Source organism: Vipera ursinii (genome assembly GCF_947247035.1).
Source record: "Vipera ursinii genome assembly, chromosome: 2".
In the NCBI taxonomy this organism is placed as follows: domain Eukaryota; kingdom Metazoa; phylum Chordata; class Lepidosauria; order Squamata; family Viperidae; genus Vipera; species Vipera ursinii.
The window spans coordinates 114,450,750-114,471,584 of record NC_139513.1 but is presented as its reverse complement, the minus strand read 5'-3'; the positions used below and the strand labels follow the sequence as shown (position 1 = coordinate 114,471,584).

The 20,835-nt window shown below is 37.5% G+C and overlaps 1 protein-coding gene across 1 annotated transcript in view; it reads left to right on the top strand.

Moving 5' to 3' along the window:
- Positions 1-20,835, top strand: part of METRNL (meteorin like, glial cell differentiation regulator) — a 36,954-nt gene that overhangs the window by 1,326 nt on the left and 14,793 nt on the right. Inside the window, exon 2 of the mRNA XM_083354420.1 lies at positions 6,622-7,010. Coding sequence (XP_083210546.1) covers positions 6,622-7,010 — 389 coding nt within the window. The remainder of the gene's footprint in view (positions 1-6,621; positions 7,011-20,835) is intronic.

Below are 20,835 nucleotides of genomic sequence, written 5' to 3'. Positions count from 1 at the left end.
AACACCAGAATAACATACTTGTAACTCGGTGACCTCCTCCTACCTTTTTGTACTAACTTCAGCGTAACTCGGGAGGCTTTTTCAGCCGCCCTTGAGAGGGAGAGGGGGAAAAATGGATAAGGGTTTAATCAGCGTGTTTGCGTGTGTTGGAAAAGATTGTTTCGCCCTTATCAAAGTTGCGACGCTGGGCTTTTTTTTTTTTTGGCAGCATGTAGCTTTTTTTTTTTTAAAAAAAAAAATTCAGTCCCCAACCCCAATAGAACTTGCCTTTTCATGAACACTTGAATTAGCGCCAGACTTGTTTATTTCCTTAAAAACGACTTGGATTACAGAAGTCGGATGGTTTGGGTGTGTGTGTGTGTGTGTGTGTGTTTGTTTTGTTTTCTGGTTTACTGGGGGTGCGGAGATTGGTAAGATTGGTGACCTGGATTTTTGCTGTGTAGGTTGGGAAGTTGTTCCCTGGAAACCATGAAACTTTTGTGTGTGTGTGTGTGTGTGTGTGTGCGCGCGCGTGCAAGGAGCTCTCCAGAGCCTGGTTAACATTCTCCCGAGTTCCTTTTGAGTTCACCTGCTATATTGTATAACACCTAACTCATAAATGTTCTGAGCTGAGCGTCCTCTCTTTACACCTGTGGCATAACGTCACTGCTGCTACTTTAGATTTTAATCAGGATTGCTAACAGAAAATTCTTGGCCATAATTCCTTAGTTGCCACAGTTATGTCAATTGTCATGCTTGTGAAATATTTCAAACTCTTCAGCTTCTAAATTTATTCTTTTTGCTGCATCTGAATCCCTCCCCCCCACATACTGTTCAGTAATACAGGTAGTCCTCAATTTAGAACAGTTCATTTAGTGAATGTTCAAAGTTACAAGGGCACTGAAAAAAAGTGACATGACCATTTTTCATGCTTATGACCATCCAGTATCCCTACAGACAGGTGATCAAAATTCAGATGCTTGGTAATTTGACTGGTATTTATGACAGTTGCAGTATCCTGGGTCATATGATCCCCTTCTGCGACGTTCTGAGAAGTCAACGGGGAAGCCAGATTCACTTAACAACCATGTAACTAACTCAACAACTGCTGTGATTCACTTAATGTGGCAAGAAAGGTAGTAAAATGGGGCAAAACTCACTTAAAAATGTCTTGCTTAGCAACATAAATTTTGGGCTCAGTTGTGGCCATAAGTAAAGGACTGCCTATACTTTAAATCTGTCCTGTGGGTTTCAAAAATCTTCTATAGATTTGAAAAGGCTTTCATTTAGTCAATCTAATGTGATGCTAAGTGATGTGCATCTGAAACCCGTATTTAAAGTTTTCAAAGCAATTTACTTTTAAATAAGTGGAATGGCAGTGAATGATTTCTTTGGATTTACGCAAACTGGGAAGTTTAAATGGATGGAAACAGGATGCAATATTAGAGCAGTAGCACCAGTATTAAATGGTGGGAATCAGATTTCTCAATTTTGTGTGTGTGTGTGTGTGTGTGTTTTGCTTTATTTTATGGGAGAGAGAATCCTTTTTTGGAAATCCTTTGGGGAAAGGTTAAACTCTAGCTATCACAGATTATCTCACCTGTTAAGAATTGTCACATGCCCTGTAGCAAAATAATTCCATTATCTAGAAAGATAAGTCCCTGAAAATAGTGGCATGCATCACGTGTTGAATGTCATCAGATAAGTTTATAAGACCTGTACCTAAAACAAAGTTTAGTTAGTACAGGGAATCATCTACAGATTTGCTACCACATTCCTGGTGGTATGATTTGCTGCAATTACTTTGTGTAACAAAGCAAACAGTTCTTAGGCAGCAGAGTTGGAATCATCATAGAACCAACTTTTCTCAACATCAGTATTATATAGTGCTCAAAATTAGTTGTGGACTCCTACACAGAAATTTCTGTAGCCACAAAATTAAAAAAAAATCTACACTTCATATGATTCACAAGTTTACATAAACTTATTTTGTATATCTATAATTATAGATGTTGAAAGTATGTTAAAGACATTATTGTATCTGTGTCCTTATTAGACCAAAGGATATTCCAGACAGGAGATTCTTGGAACCATCTTCTGTTTGCTCATGTATTGAATTAACAATGTCTTTCATGCCTGATTTTCCTTTTAATTGAAGTTCATAAATGTGCACACATTGCTTTGATCATATATGTGCCTCTGTTTGGAAAATAGGCATTGGCTTGTAGATCTCTCCTAAGATTTCTTTAAAATTACTATCTGACCAGCTATAATATTTGATTTGGGTGTGATTATTAAGGAGATTGTGTGGGGGTAAGGCCGTATCCTTGTCTGGATTATCTCTTCCTAAAATTAGTGGCAACAATGTCTCCATAACATAAAATGGAAATATTATTGGGGGGAAGGGCAACCTAAAGAGATTGACTTGCTTGACTCACTTCATAAAATAAAGGACAGAGGCAGTATTCCCAATTTATATCTGTCTCTCAGCTGCAACACTAAACCATTAATATATTACTCTACTGATGAATGAAGTCTCTCTTCTGGGCTTGTCAGTGTCCTGAATGCCAGCCACAAGGGATGTGTGTGTGAGCAGCATGACTCACTTCCCTGTTATGGGCTTACCCAACACTTCTCCCCTCCCCCACAATCTGTCATTAAATATTTTAGTTTTGGGGAATGATGCATGCTTGCTGACACTTGCAATTGCACAAGAAAACATCAGATGTTTGAAAAAAATAGATGGAATTGACCAAACAGGTGGGTGGGGTTTAAGTCAGACTGTTCTGGCCAGCAGAATGTTATAAGAGAGAGCAGAAAGCTTCATAGTTTTAAGTCCCGTCCCGGGCACCTTCAGGTAGGACTAGGAAAGTCCTATCTGGAACCTTCCTTGGGATTCTTGCCTGTCAGCAATTTTGGATATATGAAAGTTTTCTCATAGCTACCTCTATCTTCCTAAATGTATTAAGATGCATAATGTCCAGCAATAGGCATGTAGTTATTCTAAGTACTGGTCAATAAGCAGCAATAATAGAAGATGACTGTTGCCTTCATTTCTTAACTCATGGGCTTTGAGTAAGCTTTTTGCTGGCCACCAGTGCGAGTTGGACTATATAATAGTACCGTGCAGTACTTTAATATTGAAGGGCCAAAAGGTCTCCAGGGTTCATCCAGCTCCTATCAGCACTTCCTTAAACTAGTTGTGTTTTTCCTAATATTACACAGCTGCCTTTTAACAGCCACTCTGTGATTCTGAGGAAAAAAAGTTTGGTTTAGTTCCAACAAGTGCTGTGTGTGTGCTCTCCCCTTTCTCAAAAACACTTCCCCCCCTCCCAAGTACTACTGATATGTCCTTAATCCAGGGTTTCTAAAATCTTGGTGTCTTAAAGATGTGTGGACTTCAAATCCACACAACTTCAGCTTGTCAAGATTGCCTTCATTAAATCCAGTAGGCTGCTGTTATAAATAAAAAAATAGAATGAACTAATGAATATGAAGGGATATAAGTCACAAATTCAGCTTGGCCTTCTGGAAAGGCAAGTTCAGGAGGGCCAGTGCTGAGAGGGACTCGCCATTTTACTTCAGGATGAGCAGAGGCTTCTGGCACTGATACTGATGCTGCAAAATATCTTTCCTTTCTTCTGTCTAACATGAGCTGGTGGTCTCTGCTTGAATCTGTTAACATTGGTGATGAATAAATAGACATTAATGTGTACGTGAGAATTCTTAAGAACTGTTAGCTTTTAAAATTGGACTTTTAAAAAAAGTTTGGAGCAGCAGAGCTTTTCATATTCTAGGATAGCTGTATGCTCTGCAGATACATTGGACTACAATTTTCAGTATCCTTTGGCCATCGTAAGCAATTCTGAATTCTGAAGGCTTTTTTGTCCAGCCTAATTGCCCTTCTTTAAAATTCTGGGACTTTTTCTCTAAAGGTTTTTTTATACAGTGATTATCTCGTTGTTGTATGCAGGAATATAGCCTATTCTTCTTTCTGGCTGTGTAACCTTAGAAGTTATATTTGTTACTGTGGCAGCAGATGAGGTCTAAAGTACAAGTTGCCACTAATCTGTGGTATCCGGCCTTCAAAGTTAAAAGATTTCAATGATAACAAAGGTGTAAATGCTAGGCCTCCCATTTAAAGTAAGTTCCTCTTTAAAAAAAACAAAAAACAACCCTGTTTTTTCTAAGTTGTCACACTGTTCCCATAGCAGGTCAGTCTTAGAAATGCCTGATGTTCCCATTAGTAGTTATAAATAACATTGTTCTGAACAAAAAGGGGAGCCACAGTTTTATATATATTCTTAACTACTGTAGCTGTCAGTGCATGATTCACTTTGTAAGAATGAATACTGTTGGGATATCTCGGTTTGGAAGTAAACAAGGCAATTTCTTATCTGTGGGTGGGATTAGGTAATTCTGAAGTTTTTCCATTAAGTCTAATTGCCTAATTGTATTATATGGCCTTACGGTCATGCATAGGTAAAACTTAAATACTGCATAGATGTAATAGTCTTGTATCCGCAAATGGGGCTGAAGTAAGTTATGAATTTTGGTTGTCTTATTTTTGTAAGAACTTTGGCCATTTATCCTTGGCTTGAAATCAAATCAACATCATTTTATATATGTAAAACACATGGTAAGTGTCAATAGCCTTTTCCACACCCTGAAAGTGAATGCAGGTTTGCTTCAACATATGAGCAGTTAACTTGCTTGGTATAATATGTTGAATAATCCTTCACATACAGTAGATAACAGGAACATCAGGTAATTTGGCAATTGGTCCTGGAACTGGCTATATATAAATGTGGATTAGATTAGCTTTGTTCTTAGCTCAGACACTTGATATCACCATATTTATCCGGAAAGGAAAGATTTGTTGGTCCATCAGACCTCTTAACACCTTCTAGTAATGAATCATCTAACCTCTCTGTGCAGATGTTTTCTGTCTCCACCAAATCTTCCAAGCCATAGAGAGCTCTCCATCTCCACCAACTGTGACAGCTTTAACTAGGTCATGAGCTTTTAGCCAAGTCAACCCAAGTTGTTTTGAAATGCATTCAATATTGTGAATCATCTATTCAGTAGGAATTTGGTAGACTTGTATCCTGACTTGCTTGTCTTTCCAATTCTGCTTCATTCCTTTATGGTTTTTTTTTTATATCATTAGCTTCAATGAAAACAATGCACCCTCTTTCCTTTTAGTCATAAGAAAAGCTTGCAGACCTGTGTTTGTGCTTAGTTCCAGAGTCACTTATTGCTAAAAACTTCAAAGCATGAATACTCTTGCTTTTCTTTCAAACTGAAAGGTTATATTTTGGCATTGGAGACGTTTCAAATAATCCATGGTATTTTGAAGTGGGAACTTCTTCCACTCAACAAATTACATTAAGGCCATTGATAAAATATAGGTTGTATGTGTGGATTAATTCAGGACTCAGTTTTTTGCACTGGACAGCTTTTTGTATTTTGGAACAAACTGTGCTTCTGAGCCAATTGCATTGACTTTATTGTGAAGAAATAGCAAATTCGCACTTTCATCAAGTAGGACTTTATTTAAATACTGTAGTTCTTGTACTATGGCTGTTTTATTCTGGCTGCATTCAGCCATGCAACAGTCCTGTAAGCTTGGTTGAATTATAATTCTCATTTGATAAATGAAGGTGATCAGGAACCCAGAATTGGTAGGATCAGCAGTTGGGGCCTTGAGAAGTGGTTTTGATTCAGTTCTGAGTTTAACTCGCCGCCACAACAGTGCAGTGACATTTTGAGAAGAATATTCTTGTACTCTTGTAACCAACAGATTGCCACTTTTTTAACACTTAAAACTGGCAATAACTCAAATGTTCCATTGAGAGTTGCATTTCTGAAATTAGCCAGAAGCATGAAGGTCAAGAACTAGCTCCTTCTCTCACAAGCAGTCAACTCTTGATGTGACTGACAACCTTAGTTTACAGCCAGTAAAGTGATGTTACGATGATGCTAATGATTAAAATTTTAAGTTTCTTGGAGTGTTCTCATGAAACCACTGAACTGTATACTTTGTTGCATTACCAGTATGGCAAGCATTTTATTTTAAATAAGAATTGTGTCTTGTCCCTTGTCTCCCCACACTCCAAATCATATCTCCCACAGCAAATTTCTGCAGAAGATTAACATTAACACTTATATTATTAAAATTGCTTTTGACCATTTTTTAAATAATCTATTGGAAATCTAATGTCTGGTTATGGTACATAAGTGCATTCTTCATGTTGGTTGGTAGGATTGCCACATATGGTTTGGACTTGTGGTTGAAAATTGTGTTTAATCCATTTTTCTCATAAACAGTTTGGTCTTGTTGCTTAATTTATTTTATGGAAGGTCTTAATTTGAACCTTACTCTATGGTTTGGAATGGACATGATGTTAGCAGACTTGATTAATTTGGCTAGTGGAGACAAGTGCCAATACAACTTAATAGGATTGGAAGCTTTTCCAAACTCTTAAAAGTCTGCCTGAAGCCATTATTTCATTATTTCATTTTCCACAATCGTCTTTCAAGTGTTGCGCAATGGGTTTTGTCTGAATGCATATAATATTCTTGTAGAATAAATCAAGGCACTTTTATTATAATGTCTCTTTCTTTCTTTCTTTTCCCTAGTGGATTAACTCACGAGTCCCACAGAAAAGATGTTGAACAAGTCTACCTCCGTTGTTCTGAAGGAACCATAGAATGGATGTATCCCACTGGAGCATTGATCATCAATCTGCGGCCCAATGTTATCTCTTCCTCTTACAAACATTGGACTGTTTGCATAAAACCTTATAAGAACTCTGCAGGAGCAAATATTTATTTGGAAAAAACTGGAGAACTAAAACTACTGGCCCAAGAGGGAGATCACAATCCGACTAGAGTGCATTGCTTCAACTTTGACCAAGGTGGGCTTTTTGTAGAGGCTACCCCTCAGCAGGACATTAGTCGGAAGATTACAGGCTTCCAGTATGAACTGATAAGCAAGGGGATGGCATCTGATTTGCACATGATTTCCGGTGAGTTGTGATACAGTTACTTCTGTTTGGCCTTGCATCTGATTTACAGTGTTATTGACTTTTCTGTTTGTACTTGAAAAGGAGCAATGTGGTTCAATCCCAGGGCTGTTCAGACACTCTTCTAAACTTACTCTTTTTTTACAGAGGAAAAGTGTTGAAAACTTTAAACACAAACAACATATATAAATAACTTATTAATGGTCCTCCCCCTGAGTCTATCTATGCAATCTTTTGCTTGCTCAACTCCAAATGTTTGCTTTGCAATTGTTACCTTGATATTCAAGTCACATACCTGTCTATCCCTTTCCTGCTTTCCTTATGAATGTATTTAGATGGTGAGATAGGTTTCATCCCAGTTTAATAACTTAAAAAAGAGGTATATCTATTTATAGGCTTAAGGCTTTTTTATACTTGGTTGGTTCTCTATATAGATCTTACTTCCAAAACAGAAGTTGATATACAAATATAATGCATGTTCCATGCATCCTGTCCAGCAATTCAACCAGGCTGTTGTTGCTAATCCTTTCCCCTCTCCATTTGCTTGTTTTTGTTCTTGTATTGGACTATTTAATCTTTGTTATGGAAGAGTGATGGTTCTTTCCATTTCTCTATCACCCTACAAGGGCCACAGTACAGTGATATATATACCTTGTTGTGTGGTGTGGTAAGTTGTAGTTTTGCTTATTCAGCTCCTATATACAGAGAGGGCAAAACTGTTTCTTTAACACGTTATAACTGCCTTGCAGTTGAGAATCATTTTGAGTCAATTCATCCACTGTTGATGTCTCTGAAAGCAGGGCACTTGTAAGTGCTACTTCCTTCCTAGAGACCATCACTGATGTGTAGATAGATGAAAGAACCGTTGACCTCAACAGTCTTTCAGAGCTAACAATTTTTATTTTCAACAGTTATCTCTTGCTTCTGGTAGAATGTACTACAGATATTAATGATGATTGCAACACTACTTTATTTTTAGTTTTTGGCATGCTTTTCTTTATTTTTAAGCAGGCTCCATTTTTCATCCGTGCAGCAAAAATGTCTTCTTGTATATAATTTTTTCCCTAGATTTTTTTCCTGATAAGGTTGACTTGTGTCAACTCAAAGTATGTCTGCTTTGTATTGACCTTGAAGTGTATGTAATGTCTTGACCTCTGGCTGCTATAGAACTGTAATGTCCCTTAGTAGCTGATAGGTGGCGCATTTGCCATTATAACTAACTTAAGACATCTTGCTTTCAAAAATATTTGTAATTCAGCAGCATTGTCTTATGCTTTTAAAGTTGAATATTTTAAATAGGTCTGCCACTGCTGTAAAATCCCTTAAATTTCACAATTTTTAAATGTGTTCTCAGAATTTTCCCCAAAGATTTATCTTTGTTTTGAAAATCAAACTCCTTTTTTCATGCTTTCCATGTCACATGCAATATAAATGCTGTCTTTCATATTATTTCTCATTGTTATTTGCCTTAGCTGGCTAAATCTCTTAGAACATGTTTCTATTTCTTTAGTTGGCAGTCCTTCTGATTGTTGGATATTATTTGGGACATCTGAACCAAACATTAGCTCAGCGGTTTATTTTATTGTGAACATTTAATGACAAAATAGGAAATATTTTATCCCTTAGGATATTGCTCTTTAGACGCAAAGTTTTGTTTTCAATCCAAATTCTAGTTTAGTTTTCCAGCTATGCATGCATCTTCTGGAATGCAGATGTGTAACTTGGTACCCATAGTATTTCCCCTGGTATTTTCTCTATGTAGTGCAGTCATATTAACATCCATTAAATGAGAATTTCTTCCCATGGAAATGCAGATAGGATTGTGGCCTTGACCTGTACTTTTGCGGAACTGGAAGTAGATTGTGGGGTTGTTGTTGTTGTTTTTGCCCAAGTCAGGCTTGCATAGGTCCTAGTTTGACATGAGAAAAACAGTCACTTTGTCCCTTTTTATGGATATACTCAAGTAGAGCATGCTGGACCTCATCATCACAAGAACTACTGACTACACGAAGCCCTTATAAACAGAAGAACACTGACACTGACATCCCTTAAACTCCACTGAAGATGTACGTTTGGAAATCAACCCACAAGCTCAGAGAACCAATCTTCTCCCTCATTCTATATACGCAAGCTACAGATATTCGCCACTATTGCCTGCTGGGTTTTTTTTTATAGAACAGAAAGCTTTAAAAAGTCTTAAAATTGTTAATCTACTCTTTTCCAAAATGTTTTTATTTTTTCTAACAGACTGACTGCCTTTTAAACAAAAACAAAAACTTTCAGATAATATTATTAAAACCTGCCTTTATTTTTGCTCTCCTCTTATCCTAATCCAGCTGTGATCAAAGTTCATGCATCATCTTATCTTACTTTAAGGACCTGCTGTGCCCCTAGTCATAACACTGCCATGAAAATCAACACATAAGCAAACTGTGTTTGGTGGAGGACCAGGGTTTTAACAGATACATTTTATTAGTTGACACTCCTTTTGACTCAGTCTGAACTTTGCAAATAACACTGTGCAGCACATGGACATTGCGTTGTAAATGAATGTCTCTTGGATCCTGAGCTGCTGTACTATATAGCATTATTTATCCAAATTGTTCAGTTTTTGGAAAGTGCTGACAACAGAATTTGGAGGAAGACACTATTCTGAATAAAGAAGCCATGATGGACTTACTCCTACACTTTTTGTAGGCTGGGTTTGATGACAAATCCTTATGCTTGTGATTGACAGAAGCAACTGTACCTTTGTTCAATTCACCACACTATGGAAGGATGAGTTTGAGGCAATATTGTTATGGTGATGCCTTGAATTCCTCTATGGTAGATACAGCTCTTGTCAGTTCAAGAGCTGGGGAAATGAACTGCTAGTTTGCTGAAATTTGCTATCTTATGGTTAAAATTACATCATTAGAAAGAACTAATGCAAGAGTTTCTCAGAAATTCTGCAACCTAGAATAGCACGTCACCTTTTGCTGCTTCTGTCAGTCTTTCCTATGAGCATGACATTAGGAAAAATGCCATGCTAAGGTGCTTTTCTGCATTTTATCAATAGCTTCCTACTACTATTGTAGTAATAGTCCTGTAAGCAGTTGGGCTGGAAAAGCAGGTGATCAGGACTCTTAAATTATCAACGTATATAATACAGTGGGGAAGAAAGGTTTGCATCAGGAAGTTGAACAAATGAAATGCAAAAGTTGTTCCTTTTAGTGAAGTCTTTCCCACTCTAATCCAGCAAGAACAGATTGTATTTCCAATTTACCCACTTCAAATAAAGACAAGTACTTACTAGATGCATTCCTGATCACTGTGAAGAAAATTAGGAAAATGTATAATTTCCTTTCTGCCCCCCAATCCTACTGTGTAGTTTCATCAGTCACTTTAGAATTAACAAAGAGGACTTTTGGTGAAGAATTTGTTAAAGGTAACAACTGTGCACATACACGCTCTTAAGAGTGTTCTGCCTGAGTTTGTTTTTAATGAAAGGAAGAAAAGTTGGGGTCCCTTACTGAGTTTGAATACTCTGTCTTTGCAGCTGTTCATCAAGGATTCCAATCCTTTTATTCATTAAAAAAAGCATTTTAGTTTGTGACAATTTTTTCCCATGTATTTTAAGTGCTTAAAAATGTTCAAGTTCTTGGTTTTCCCTGAAAACCTATTCCTGTTCCAGAGCCAAGGTCTGCAAACTTAATTTACTGGAATTCAGAAATATAAAGCCCTGTTACCTTCAGGGTTTTTTAACATATTTTTTACCAGGCAAGTTAAACTTTAACAAACATTTCTTCTATCTTGATGAGATCTGTTTCTTATAAGGCAGCTGGTTCTGCTGGTTAATGGGCTTCCTATATTTTAAAGTCCAGAATGTAGTTGTAGGAATTTATAAATGCCTACATTCAACCATAATCAAGTTAAGGGATAATAACCAAGTATTTCCCATATGATTTTTGCTGAATTGAAGGAATATGCCCCTTGGGTATAGCACTTCTTCAGGTGTAGTGTAAAGATTTATGGGGGTGGTGATGAGATGGTCTCTCTCCAAACATCTGCATGTAATAAATTATAAACAGGTTCTGAGTAACAGCATCCCCCTACCAGCTGTATAGGATCTCTTTTGATCCTATGATTCAGTTCTACTTCCTAACAGAAAAGTAGAACTATTTTTTCCAGCTGTATATTGTTGAAAAATCATTGTAGTCTAACCCTAAATGTCATACTTTCCTTCTCCTAAGTCATTGATGGCAAACCTATGATACATGTATCACATGTCATCATTTACCAACACACAACAACTATTCTTGAAAGCATGGGGTGGGCTCTTGTGTGGCCTCCAGAGTGTCTGAAAATCATGTGAGAACAGGGCTTGCTTTCGTGTGGTTTTCAGAGATTATGGAGACTGTGCAAAGAATGGAGCGTGCGCACAAGAATGGACCTGTGCTCACGTAGTCTCCAGACCCTTGGAAAATTACATGAGAATGGGATCTGCTTTTGCAAAATACCGTTGCATACTGCTGTTCAGGGTAGCTTAGATGCAGTGGTGGGATTCAGCCAGTTTGCACCACTTCAGCAGAACAGGTAGCTAATTTTTTCTTGCCCAGAATGGACTTCCAGAAGTGGCATCCACAAGAGAACCAGTTGTTCACATATTTGAATCCCATCATTGCTTAGATGGGTGGGGAAGTAGAGAATTGCTTCTCTTTTGTTCAGAGGGGGTCAAGTTAGGCACTTTCTGAATTTTTGACAGGCCAAGTCCAAAAGGTTTTCCATCACTGTTCTAAGACATGCCAGAAGGGTAGTAGTTTATCAGTTACAGAATCTGGGACCTCTTTGGGTTTGGCACACCCTGCTATGTCAACAAGCTCATTCAAACAAGGTTATAAATATCATTATGAAATCTAACCAGAATGCCTTATCTTCCTTATTTAGTAAAAAAAATGCACTGCATAAGAGCGACCTGGTAGTTTTATTAGCCAGTAGTTTTGACTACAGGTGATCAAATTTTATAGTTAGCATGGCATATTTAATGTTTACTCAGAAGATTTATATGAAAGAAGGCTTCATGCCTGACTCATTGTTTATCCATGCTCTTGCACTGTTCTTTGAAATTCCTCTGAAGTGCTGACGTCTGGATTTGCTTTGCTTTGATTTTTTTTTAAATTAAGACCTTCTGTACCATTTTTTTATATCAGTTGCATGGGAACACTCCACCTCACCAAATTTGCATTAAATTAACAGCATCGTTATGGGGTCTCCAGCTAAAATATATCATCTTGACTCTTTAATTCAAATTATCAGCGGATGGGATTATCCTCTGAGCTACCAAGCAAAATCATTTTTCCAATCAACATCCAGCCTCTTGTATTGACTTCCTGTCAACCAATAATCTTTGAAATCCCTGATAATTTCACTGTAGTTAATCTTTGAAATCCCTGATAATTTCACTGTAATTATTTAGCAAGGAAGTGGAGATGTCTCCGATTGCATGCTATAATAAAAACAATCAGAAATTCTTTTTAGCTTTTCACGGGTCTCCCATTAAAAATATTGTGGATTCAGGTGCACAGGAAAATGTTAAGAGCCTTTTTGGATATGAATCAAGGTATTTAATCCTTTCAGGACTGAACTGCCAGTACTTAGTGCTGGTTACAGTGAATGCCTCAATCCTGGTAATGTCCATAACAGAGATTACAATATTTTCATGATGAGAAAGAACTATTTGGCCTAATGCCAACATTTTAATTAGGCTTAAAAGGGTAGCTGATATGCCTGGGCCAGATTCTCTTGCTTTTCACATTTTATTCTAAATGTAATCCTCTTTCCAATAGCAAAAATCCAGGAGGGCAGGATTTTTGAAGCAAAGAAATGCCATTTGAACAGTTCTTAGGTGACCTTAAAGTGTCTTGATTTGCCTTAGTCTTGAAATAAGACTGATTTTTTCCTCCTAGTTTTTCCATGCTTGTTTCTATCGTTACAGTTGTTGTAATACTGTTTATTGTCTTTTCTAACAGCTCTCTGAAATTCTTTGCTAAGTTCCTGAGATCCGTACCTTTCTTGGGTTTGCATTTGGCTTGGACTTCTCTTCTTGGCGAACTCCCATTCTTTTGACATCCAGTTTGTTTTCTTCTATTTCTTGATCTTTTTCACATTTGGTTCTGTATGAATGGGATTGTTCTTCTTGACAATGACGTACATACGCTAAAGATCATACTGTGGAAACTTGTTGGCTTTGATCTTCCACTTTAGCTTGATTTGGAACTTGCACGTGAGCAGTTCCACAGTCACCTCCAGGACACATTTTTGCTATTATAATATAACTTCCACTTTCTTAAACCAATAATTAGTCAATTTGAGTTTTGTGTACTCCCTCTGATGATGTTCACTAATAAAAGTATTGTTTTGATTGATTGACAACTGTATTAACAATGAAAAAAATCATTGGATTGGCAGAAACCAATAATTGATTCAGGCCATATAATCCAACCACATTTCCCTTTTTCCCTTTCCAACCTTTTCTAGTCCAATTACAAGCAGCACAGCTTATTTGCCTGTTTCGTCAATTTCAGATTGAACTTTACCATAAAACTCATTAATCGCCTCTCTCTCTTTGCATCGTCATAAACTTGAGTAACTGTTATATTAGTGAATTGTCCCGTGAAGTCTAATTGATATTACGGTATTCAGTCACTGTTACAACAGCACTGAAATAGATGACTTGTAGTTTTCACTTTTATGACCGCTGCAGCGTCCCCATGGTCATGTGATCAGAATCCAGGCACTTGGCAACTGGCATGTATTAATGACAGTTGCATGTCCCAGGGTCATGTGATCACCCTTGGGAGCCTTCCCAGCTGGCTTCCAACAGGCAAAGTCATTGGGGGAAGCCAGATTCGCTTAATAATCTCATGATTCACTTAACAACTGCAGTGATTCACTTGAAAACTGTGGGGGGAAAAAGGTCATGAAATGGGACACAGCTCATTTAACAACTGTCTTGCTTAGCAACAAAAATGCTGGGCTGAATTGTGGTCATAAGCCAAGGACTACCTGTACTGTCTTTGCTATCTGTATCCTTCCTGATTATGAAAGTAGTGTTCTTTCTTTTTGTGTAATTTTCTGAATGAAGGTATCCAATTTCTTTCTCAAATACTAATGTAGAAATGCTATGTCTTATTATTCCAAGTGCCAGAGGCCCAGCATCAACCACTTGGCTGCATAATTCCGTAGGATTACATCTTCTTAAAAATTTCTCTACTGGATGGTTGTATTGAGACAAAACCATTTTATCCAAAAAAGAACAAGAATTATACAAAAAGCTAGTGCTAGCTTAGAACTAACTGGGCTTTTTTTTCTTAAATAAGGCTGTGGGGTTATGTTTCCAATAATCTGTATCACGTTTTTCCAAATACTGGCAGAACCAGCTAGTATATGTGGAAGATTAGCACAAGAAAGAAAGGCTTCTTTTATGGATTATATTTGATTTTATAGAAGGATCCATCACTGGGAAGGGAGAGCTTCCCTCCTGCTACTGCTTTTGGGTATAACATACTTTGAAGCTAAAAATGTAGCTTTTTGTGAAAAGATCATTATGTTTGGCTCACAAAACTCTGTTAAAGCTGGTTCTAGAGGCCTAGTTTGCTTTAAAATAAGCTAGAGCAAGTGACTTTATCTTTTCATATTCTTTCACCATTTTTCTTCAGCCCCCAAATTTAAGCCCCCTAGAATAATTGAATGTCTACTTTACCTGAGAAAAGAGCTTATTCCTTCTTTAAACAACCGACCAGAAGTTAGATCAACTTCTGGTCATTATCAAGTTAGAAGGCTAGAGAAATCAGTGGACTATCAACAAAAATATGACAAGCAACAGATAAACAAGAGGTAAAGGTTCTAACTGAGGAATGCCAACAAATTTGAAGCATGACACAGAGATAAATAGATTGAAAGAGGTCTATGCATATATAAATACCACTGATATTGATATATGCAAATCGATACCTTCTACCTTTAAAAATCATTATGGTAAAAGAGCATCACAGAGACACTCAACTAGAGGTAAGGCAGATGGATTCAGTTACAGTTGCAGTGGGTTCCACCCCTGGTACAACTGAAGAATCGATCTGGGAACAGATCACCCTGCTGAAGGCTTATATCTGTGGTCACTAAAAGTCATGGAACATTATGACTTGAGAAAGGAAACTGTCACATTGTGTTATCTGAAGATGATGGAGCTATGTATCTGTCATGACATGGGATGGGCATATAGTCTTCAAGTTGAGCCTCAAGTCCCATTTATTAGCTTGATGTATAAACTTTACTTATAAGCTTATTACATTTAATATCTTAGTTCTTATCTCAGTGGGGCTTAAAACCGAGTAAACAGGCCTAGGATTATATTACAATTAAGATGATAGTCTGAAGACATTTATCTGCAGAATAGAGTTGAATGGGGAGGAAAAGGGCATATACAAGTCTTGCCCTCAGAATCTGTATGTACTGGATGCTAATAGAGATCTCTGTGCACTTAATTCAGTTGTCTGAAAGGAATATAAGCCATCGAAAAGCTCTTTGCAAGCTTATCCAGGAATCCAGATAAGATGGTGATTAAACAAACAACAGTTTCTGTTATTAGGAAAGTACTGAGCAGAATTGCCAGAGGCAGACACTTACTTAGAGTGCTTACTGGAGCTCTTTCTGTAAGCTTCTACTGATATCAGTGTAAACTTAATTGATCTTAGTTCTAGAATTTAAATTACCAGATTGCTTTCTCATCAGTTTTCGTTCCATTTTGGAAGAAATAACTCCAGGAGTTTCTTCTCTCTGATTGTGCTGTTTTAGTCAGTGGTGGCCCTGGAATATTTGGCTTTAAATGTTACAGTAAATTGCACAATTGAGTGACAGAAATCTGAAATGAATCCAAATCCATGCCTACTCACATTTATTCCTTCTTTTAAAAACAACACATAAAATATTGCTTTGGTTCTTTTAAAAGTCTTCCTTTAAGGCTTACTTAAACTTTGATCTTTTTTTCACCAACTTGTTCTCCCAAGTTTAAGTTTAACCAGCTTCTAGTCATTTAATTCAATTCCACCCCAATCTGGATTCCATATGAGATCGAGACATTTTACTGGCAGGCTTCCAACCTGGGTTAATATATACAGTGCTTGCTGTTATTGTCCTGATACCAGAGGGCAATGGAAAGTTATTTTTGTGCTGGAGCAGAATACCAGATAAGAACTTTTATGTACTAAAGGACAGGAAACTTGTGGTGAGCTACTTTCTTGTACCTTTCCCCCCCTCCTCCTCCTCCTCCTTGCATTTTAAGACTTTCCCTCTCTGCTCTATCAAAAAGAATATTTAGTATAGATGGAATTCCTAGTTTCTGAAATGAAGGTTGCTTGAATCAGAAAGTAATAAGATATGGCTTCCAAGCTTTGAAGGGTTCACAGTACCCTAAGGAGATGGAGAGAGGTTAGTGAATTAAGATTATTAGCTTTGAACTTCACAAATAAATTGGTTCCAAACCAGCATTGCACTGGTTGCATATGAGCTATTTAACCATTGGGGAGGTCCCTGTGAAACATTCTTGTCATGGACACAGTTCTGATCACAGTGACAGAGGGTTAAAGCCCCAGGCACTACCAATGCCTTAGCACTTTCTTTTTCTCTTGCCAGTGTGATTATTGTTCTTTTTCTTCTTTTAGCCAGAGAAATATTTGAACAAGATGAAAAATATTACGGTATGTCTGCTTTGATATATAACCTTAGCAGTGGGCCATTGGATAGTCAGATGATAGTCAGATGATGATTTCTACCCTATCTTTTGGAGCAATCAGCACAAAGCAGTTTACAAGGAAAAAATGTTGCTGCAATCCTTGTGGGGAAAAGCAAAACACTTGAATCACATATTCAGGCTTGCTTCATAAAAGCCTATTTCTTTAAACTGTTCGGAAATCAAGGATATGCCAATTAAAAATAATTCGTGAGCCAAGAAGATTGTAGTAATCTCCTCATGGTGTGTCCAACTACAATTAGAAGAAGGACTGAAGTTAGGAGAATCTGGCAGTAAGTTCTTCAGGTTTGCAGCATGTATGTGATTCACCAACTCTGCACTGCAGTCTTTTAATGTGTAACCCAGCCCCCCTGTATTTTTAGTGTCAGATAGGAAGCAGAAGCAGGAAGCTTATCAAGTCATAGCGGGCAAACGAGAGCAGTTGTGTTTGGCTCACAGTTATATTCATGCCTGGAGTATCTTTTGATGCCGCAAAAATAAGCACATGAATCGTGGTAGATGACAGAGAACAATAAGAAAAAACCATTTAAATAGCTGGCACTTATTTGCCAGGTTTTAGTGAAAGATTTTGCTTTTAAAACTGTGCCCAGAACTGGAATCCCTTCCCTGGATATTGCTTGTATGTAACTGGAACTGTGGGTCTAATTTACTGATTTTGTAGAAAGAGTTTAATAGAAACTACATGAACCAAGTCAGAAGTCAATAGGATCTTTCAATCTTTCCACACTATTAAGAATGTATATTCATTTATGGTCTTCTAAGGAGCTGTATGTGCATGGTTTATCCCAGTTAACGTTCAAGCTGGAGCAGGAGGGTATGTTCCTTCTTTGTGGCCAGATGTTACAGTTGACGGGAAAAGATTTTGGGAGGTCTTGGGTTTTAATAAGCATGGCAGTGATGTATAGTTGGTGATGCCATATTATAGACATAGACAGGAAGAGAATTTTAAGGTTCCTCACTTAATGTTTCGGAGGGGAGTGATTCTGAGATGTTTCTCCCCCCCATTTCCCCCCCATTTTAAGCCTATTTTGGAGCTTAATCTAGAGTTCTCTTACCAGAGAACAGCAATGAGCCAAGCCACTTGACAGACTTATGCTTGGCATGGCAATACATCTTAGTTTTCCAAATTTTTCAGGAACTTGCTTCCAGGAGAAGCTCATAGAACTCAGTGAGTTAAATGCTAAGAAGCTATTTCTGTGAAAAAAAAATTAAAAAAAGCACCTGCTGTACAATACAGAAATCAAAGCCCGTACACTTATACATAAAACTCTAGGAATTAAAATTCGACCCTTTTCAAGTAAGTGTAAATTTAACGGTTCCATCTTCTAGCTTGAGAAGGGTTGGATTCCACTTGCCAGCTTCAGCCTTTATACTACCAGCGTTTCACAACTGTGGTTGAAGGGGCTTTAAGAGCCTGGTGGCGCAGTGGTTAGAATGCAATACTGCAGGACAATTCTGCTGACTGCCGGCTGACAGCAGTTTGGCAGTTCAAGTCTCATCGGCTCAAGGTTGACTCAGCCTTCCATCCAAGGTTGGTAAAATAAGGACCCAGATTGTTGGGGGCAATATGCTGACCCTGTAAACTGCTTAGAGAGGGCTTTAGAGCACTATGGAGTGGTATATAAGTCTAAGAGCTATTACTAGTGCTATTTAGAGGAGCACATGAAAATGGAGGGGGGTCAGGTTACAAACCCCAAACTAGAACAACATTTTTAAGAGACAAGCCTAAGTAGCACACTATGAATCAGGATTAGGTTTCTGTATTCTCCTGTGTTGTTTTCCCTGCGTGTGCTTATTTCTGGGTTTCTAATATCAAGGCAAATAGGAGTTAGCTTGTATTTCTGAAGAAGCTAGATTATTTTTCTATAAAATTGGAAGTGGGAGAAGCTGGCTCATGTAACACTTATTGTTGTTTTTTTCTTCTTGTCAGACACCAAGCTACTACCCATAGGAATTCCCGAATTGAGTTTCCTGAAATACAGTTTAACCCATAAATGCTTTTAATGAAACACTGTAATCCCAGTAGGCATAGTGTGCCTTTGGAACAGTTTTATACATTTGAGTATTCAGAAAGAGGATTTTTCCATTAATGTTTTCTTTTTATTACAATGAACCTATCATTGAACCTATCAAAAATGAAAGTGAATTTGAGGTTAATAAATTGTATAAATTACTATTTAAAAAAAAAAGATTCCACCACCGAGAACATTTTAAGTTTTGTTAATATATTCTGTAGGAGGAAAGCCATGCTAGGCTAATCAGAAGGAATCTGACAGCTCCTTTACTTAATTTGATCAAAAACATAAGATTTTGAAAGCTTGTATATTTGTTAGTTGGAAAGGACCATGAGAATCCTTCCAACAGTATATTCTTCTTTCCTTTCAGCTGTAGGTCCAAATTGTTAGGATACTATAGTGAAAACTTCTCCAGGTGTGCAGGGCTTGGATTTTCAGTTACTTGTGGTGGTCATTGTCATTCCTTTAACTTTTTGTTTTATGTTCTCCCGCAGAATTTCTATCTGACCCAGGTTTGGACTGATTAAATATGAATATGTTGATGAAGAATCTTTGCTGAGGATGAAGAGTATTAAAGAGTTGATTTATGAGTCACATCAGAAATGAGGGAAAATTGATATAATAAATAACTGATAATAAATAATAAACCTTTATTGTCAAAGTACAACATGTGTACATTGAGATTAGTTGAGCCTCCCCCCCTGCTCTCTCCCCCCAACACACAGTGACAACAAACCCTCCATCCCATATAATAATAATGATAATAATAATAATGATGATGGAAGGGACCTTGGAGGTCATCTAGTCCAACCCCCTGCTCAGGCAGGAAACACTATACCATTTCAGACAAATGGCTGTCCAGTTTCTTCTTAAAAACTTCCAATGTTGGAACATTCACAGTTTCTGGAGGCAGGTTGTTCCACTGATTAATTGTTCTAACTGTCAGGAAGTTTCTCCTTAGTTCTAGGTTGCTTCTTGCCTGGATTAGTTTCCATCCATTGCTTCTTGTCCTGCTTTCAGGTGCTTTGGAGAATAGCTTGACACTCCCTCTTCTTTGTGGCAGCCCCTGAGATATTGGAACACTGCTATCATGTTACCCCTCACCCTTCTCTTTGTTAAACTACACATACCCAATTCCAGCAACCGTTCCTTATATGTTTTAGCCTCTATCTAGTCCCCTAATCATCTTTGAGGCATATGATGCACTTCTCCAGAAAAATTGATATTATTATATGCTACTGAATTCTTCAGGGGCCCCCTTCTCTGAGGGGATATCTTCTTCTGAATTTGAACATTCTGGAACTTTAGGATAAATTTGAAGTATTTGAAATTTGAATGTATTTTTCTGGGTTTTTTTTGGAGAAAATCTAAACAAGCATCAGAACACCACAAGTTAAGAAGGCTACATCTAATTCCTCATGTGATGAATAGAGACGTGTTGCTTGTATTAATTCAGTGAAGCAGATGAGTAGGAGATTCAGTATAAACAAAAGAGTGCATCCCCCCCCCCAGCTTATACCTAGACTACAGAATCTGCTTTTGTGGATTTGTCTGATGCTTGAATGTGAATCCAGTAATTAAGCAGAACCTGTTTACATAGACAGCTGTAGTAAAAAAAAATCATGCAAACGTGAGTGCTCCCTCCATCAAAAAAGTAGTAGGCAACCTGTTGATCTTCAGCAATTATAACTTTCATGAGACCTCACAGTAGCCATGCTTGCTTGGATTGATAGGAACTGTAATCTAAAACCTAATGGAAAACATCAGGGTACCTACTGCTTACTTTTTTGTAAAGTAACTGTTTCAGAGGCTGATATAAGGAGGGGAATAGTAACCTTTTGCTGCTATTGTCACTAAGTCTAGTTTACTGGTATCTTATACATTATACTAGTCCGAGCAGTTCAGTGGTGCTTATTTACAGGGAAGCACCAGCTGCAAAAGTTGTAGCATCTAATTAGTGGGCAGCTTTATTTCTTTGTTTATTGTGTTTAATTGGCTTGAAAAACAGGTATTTAATGGAACCTGT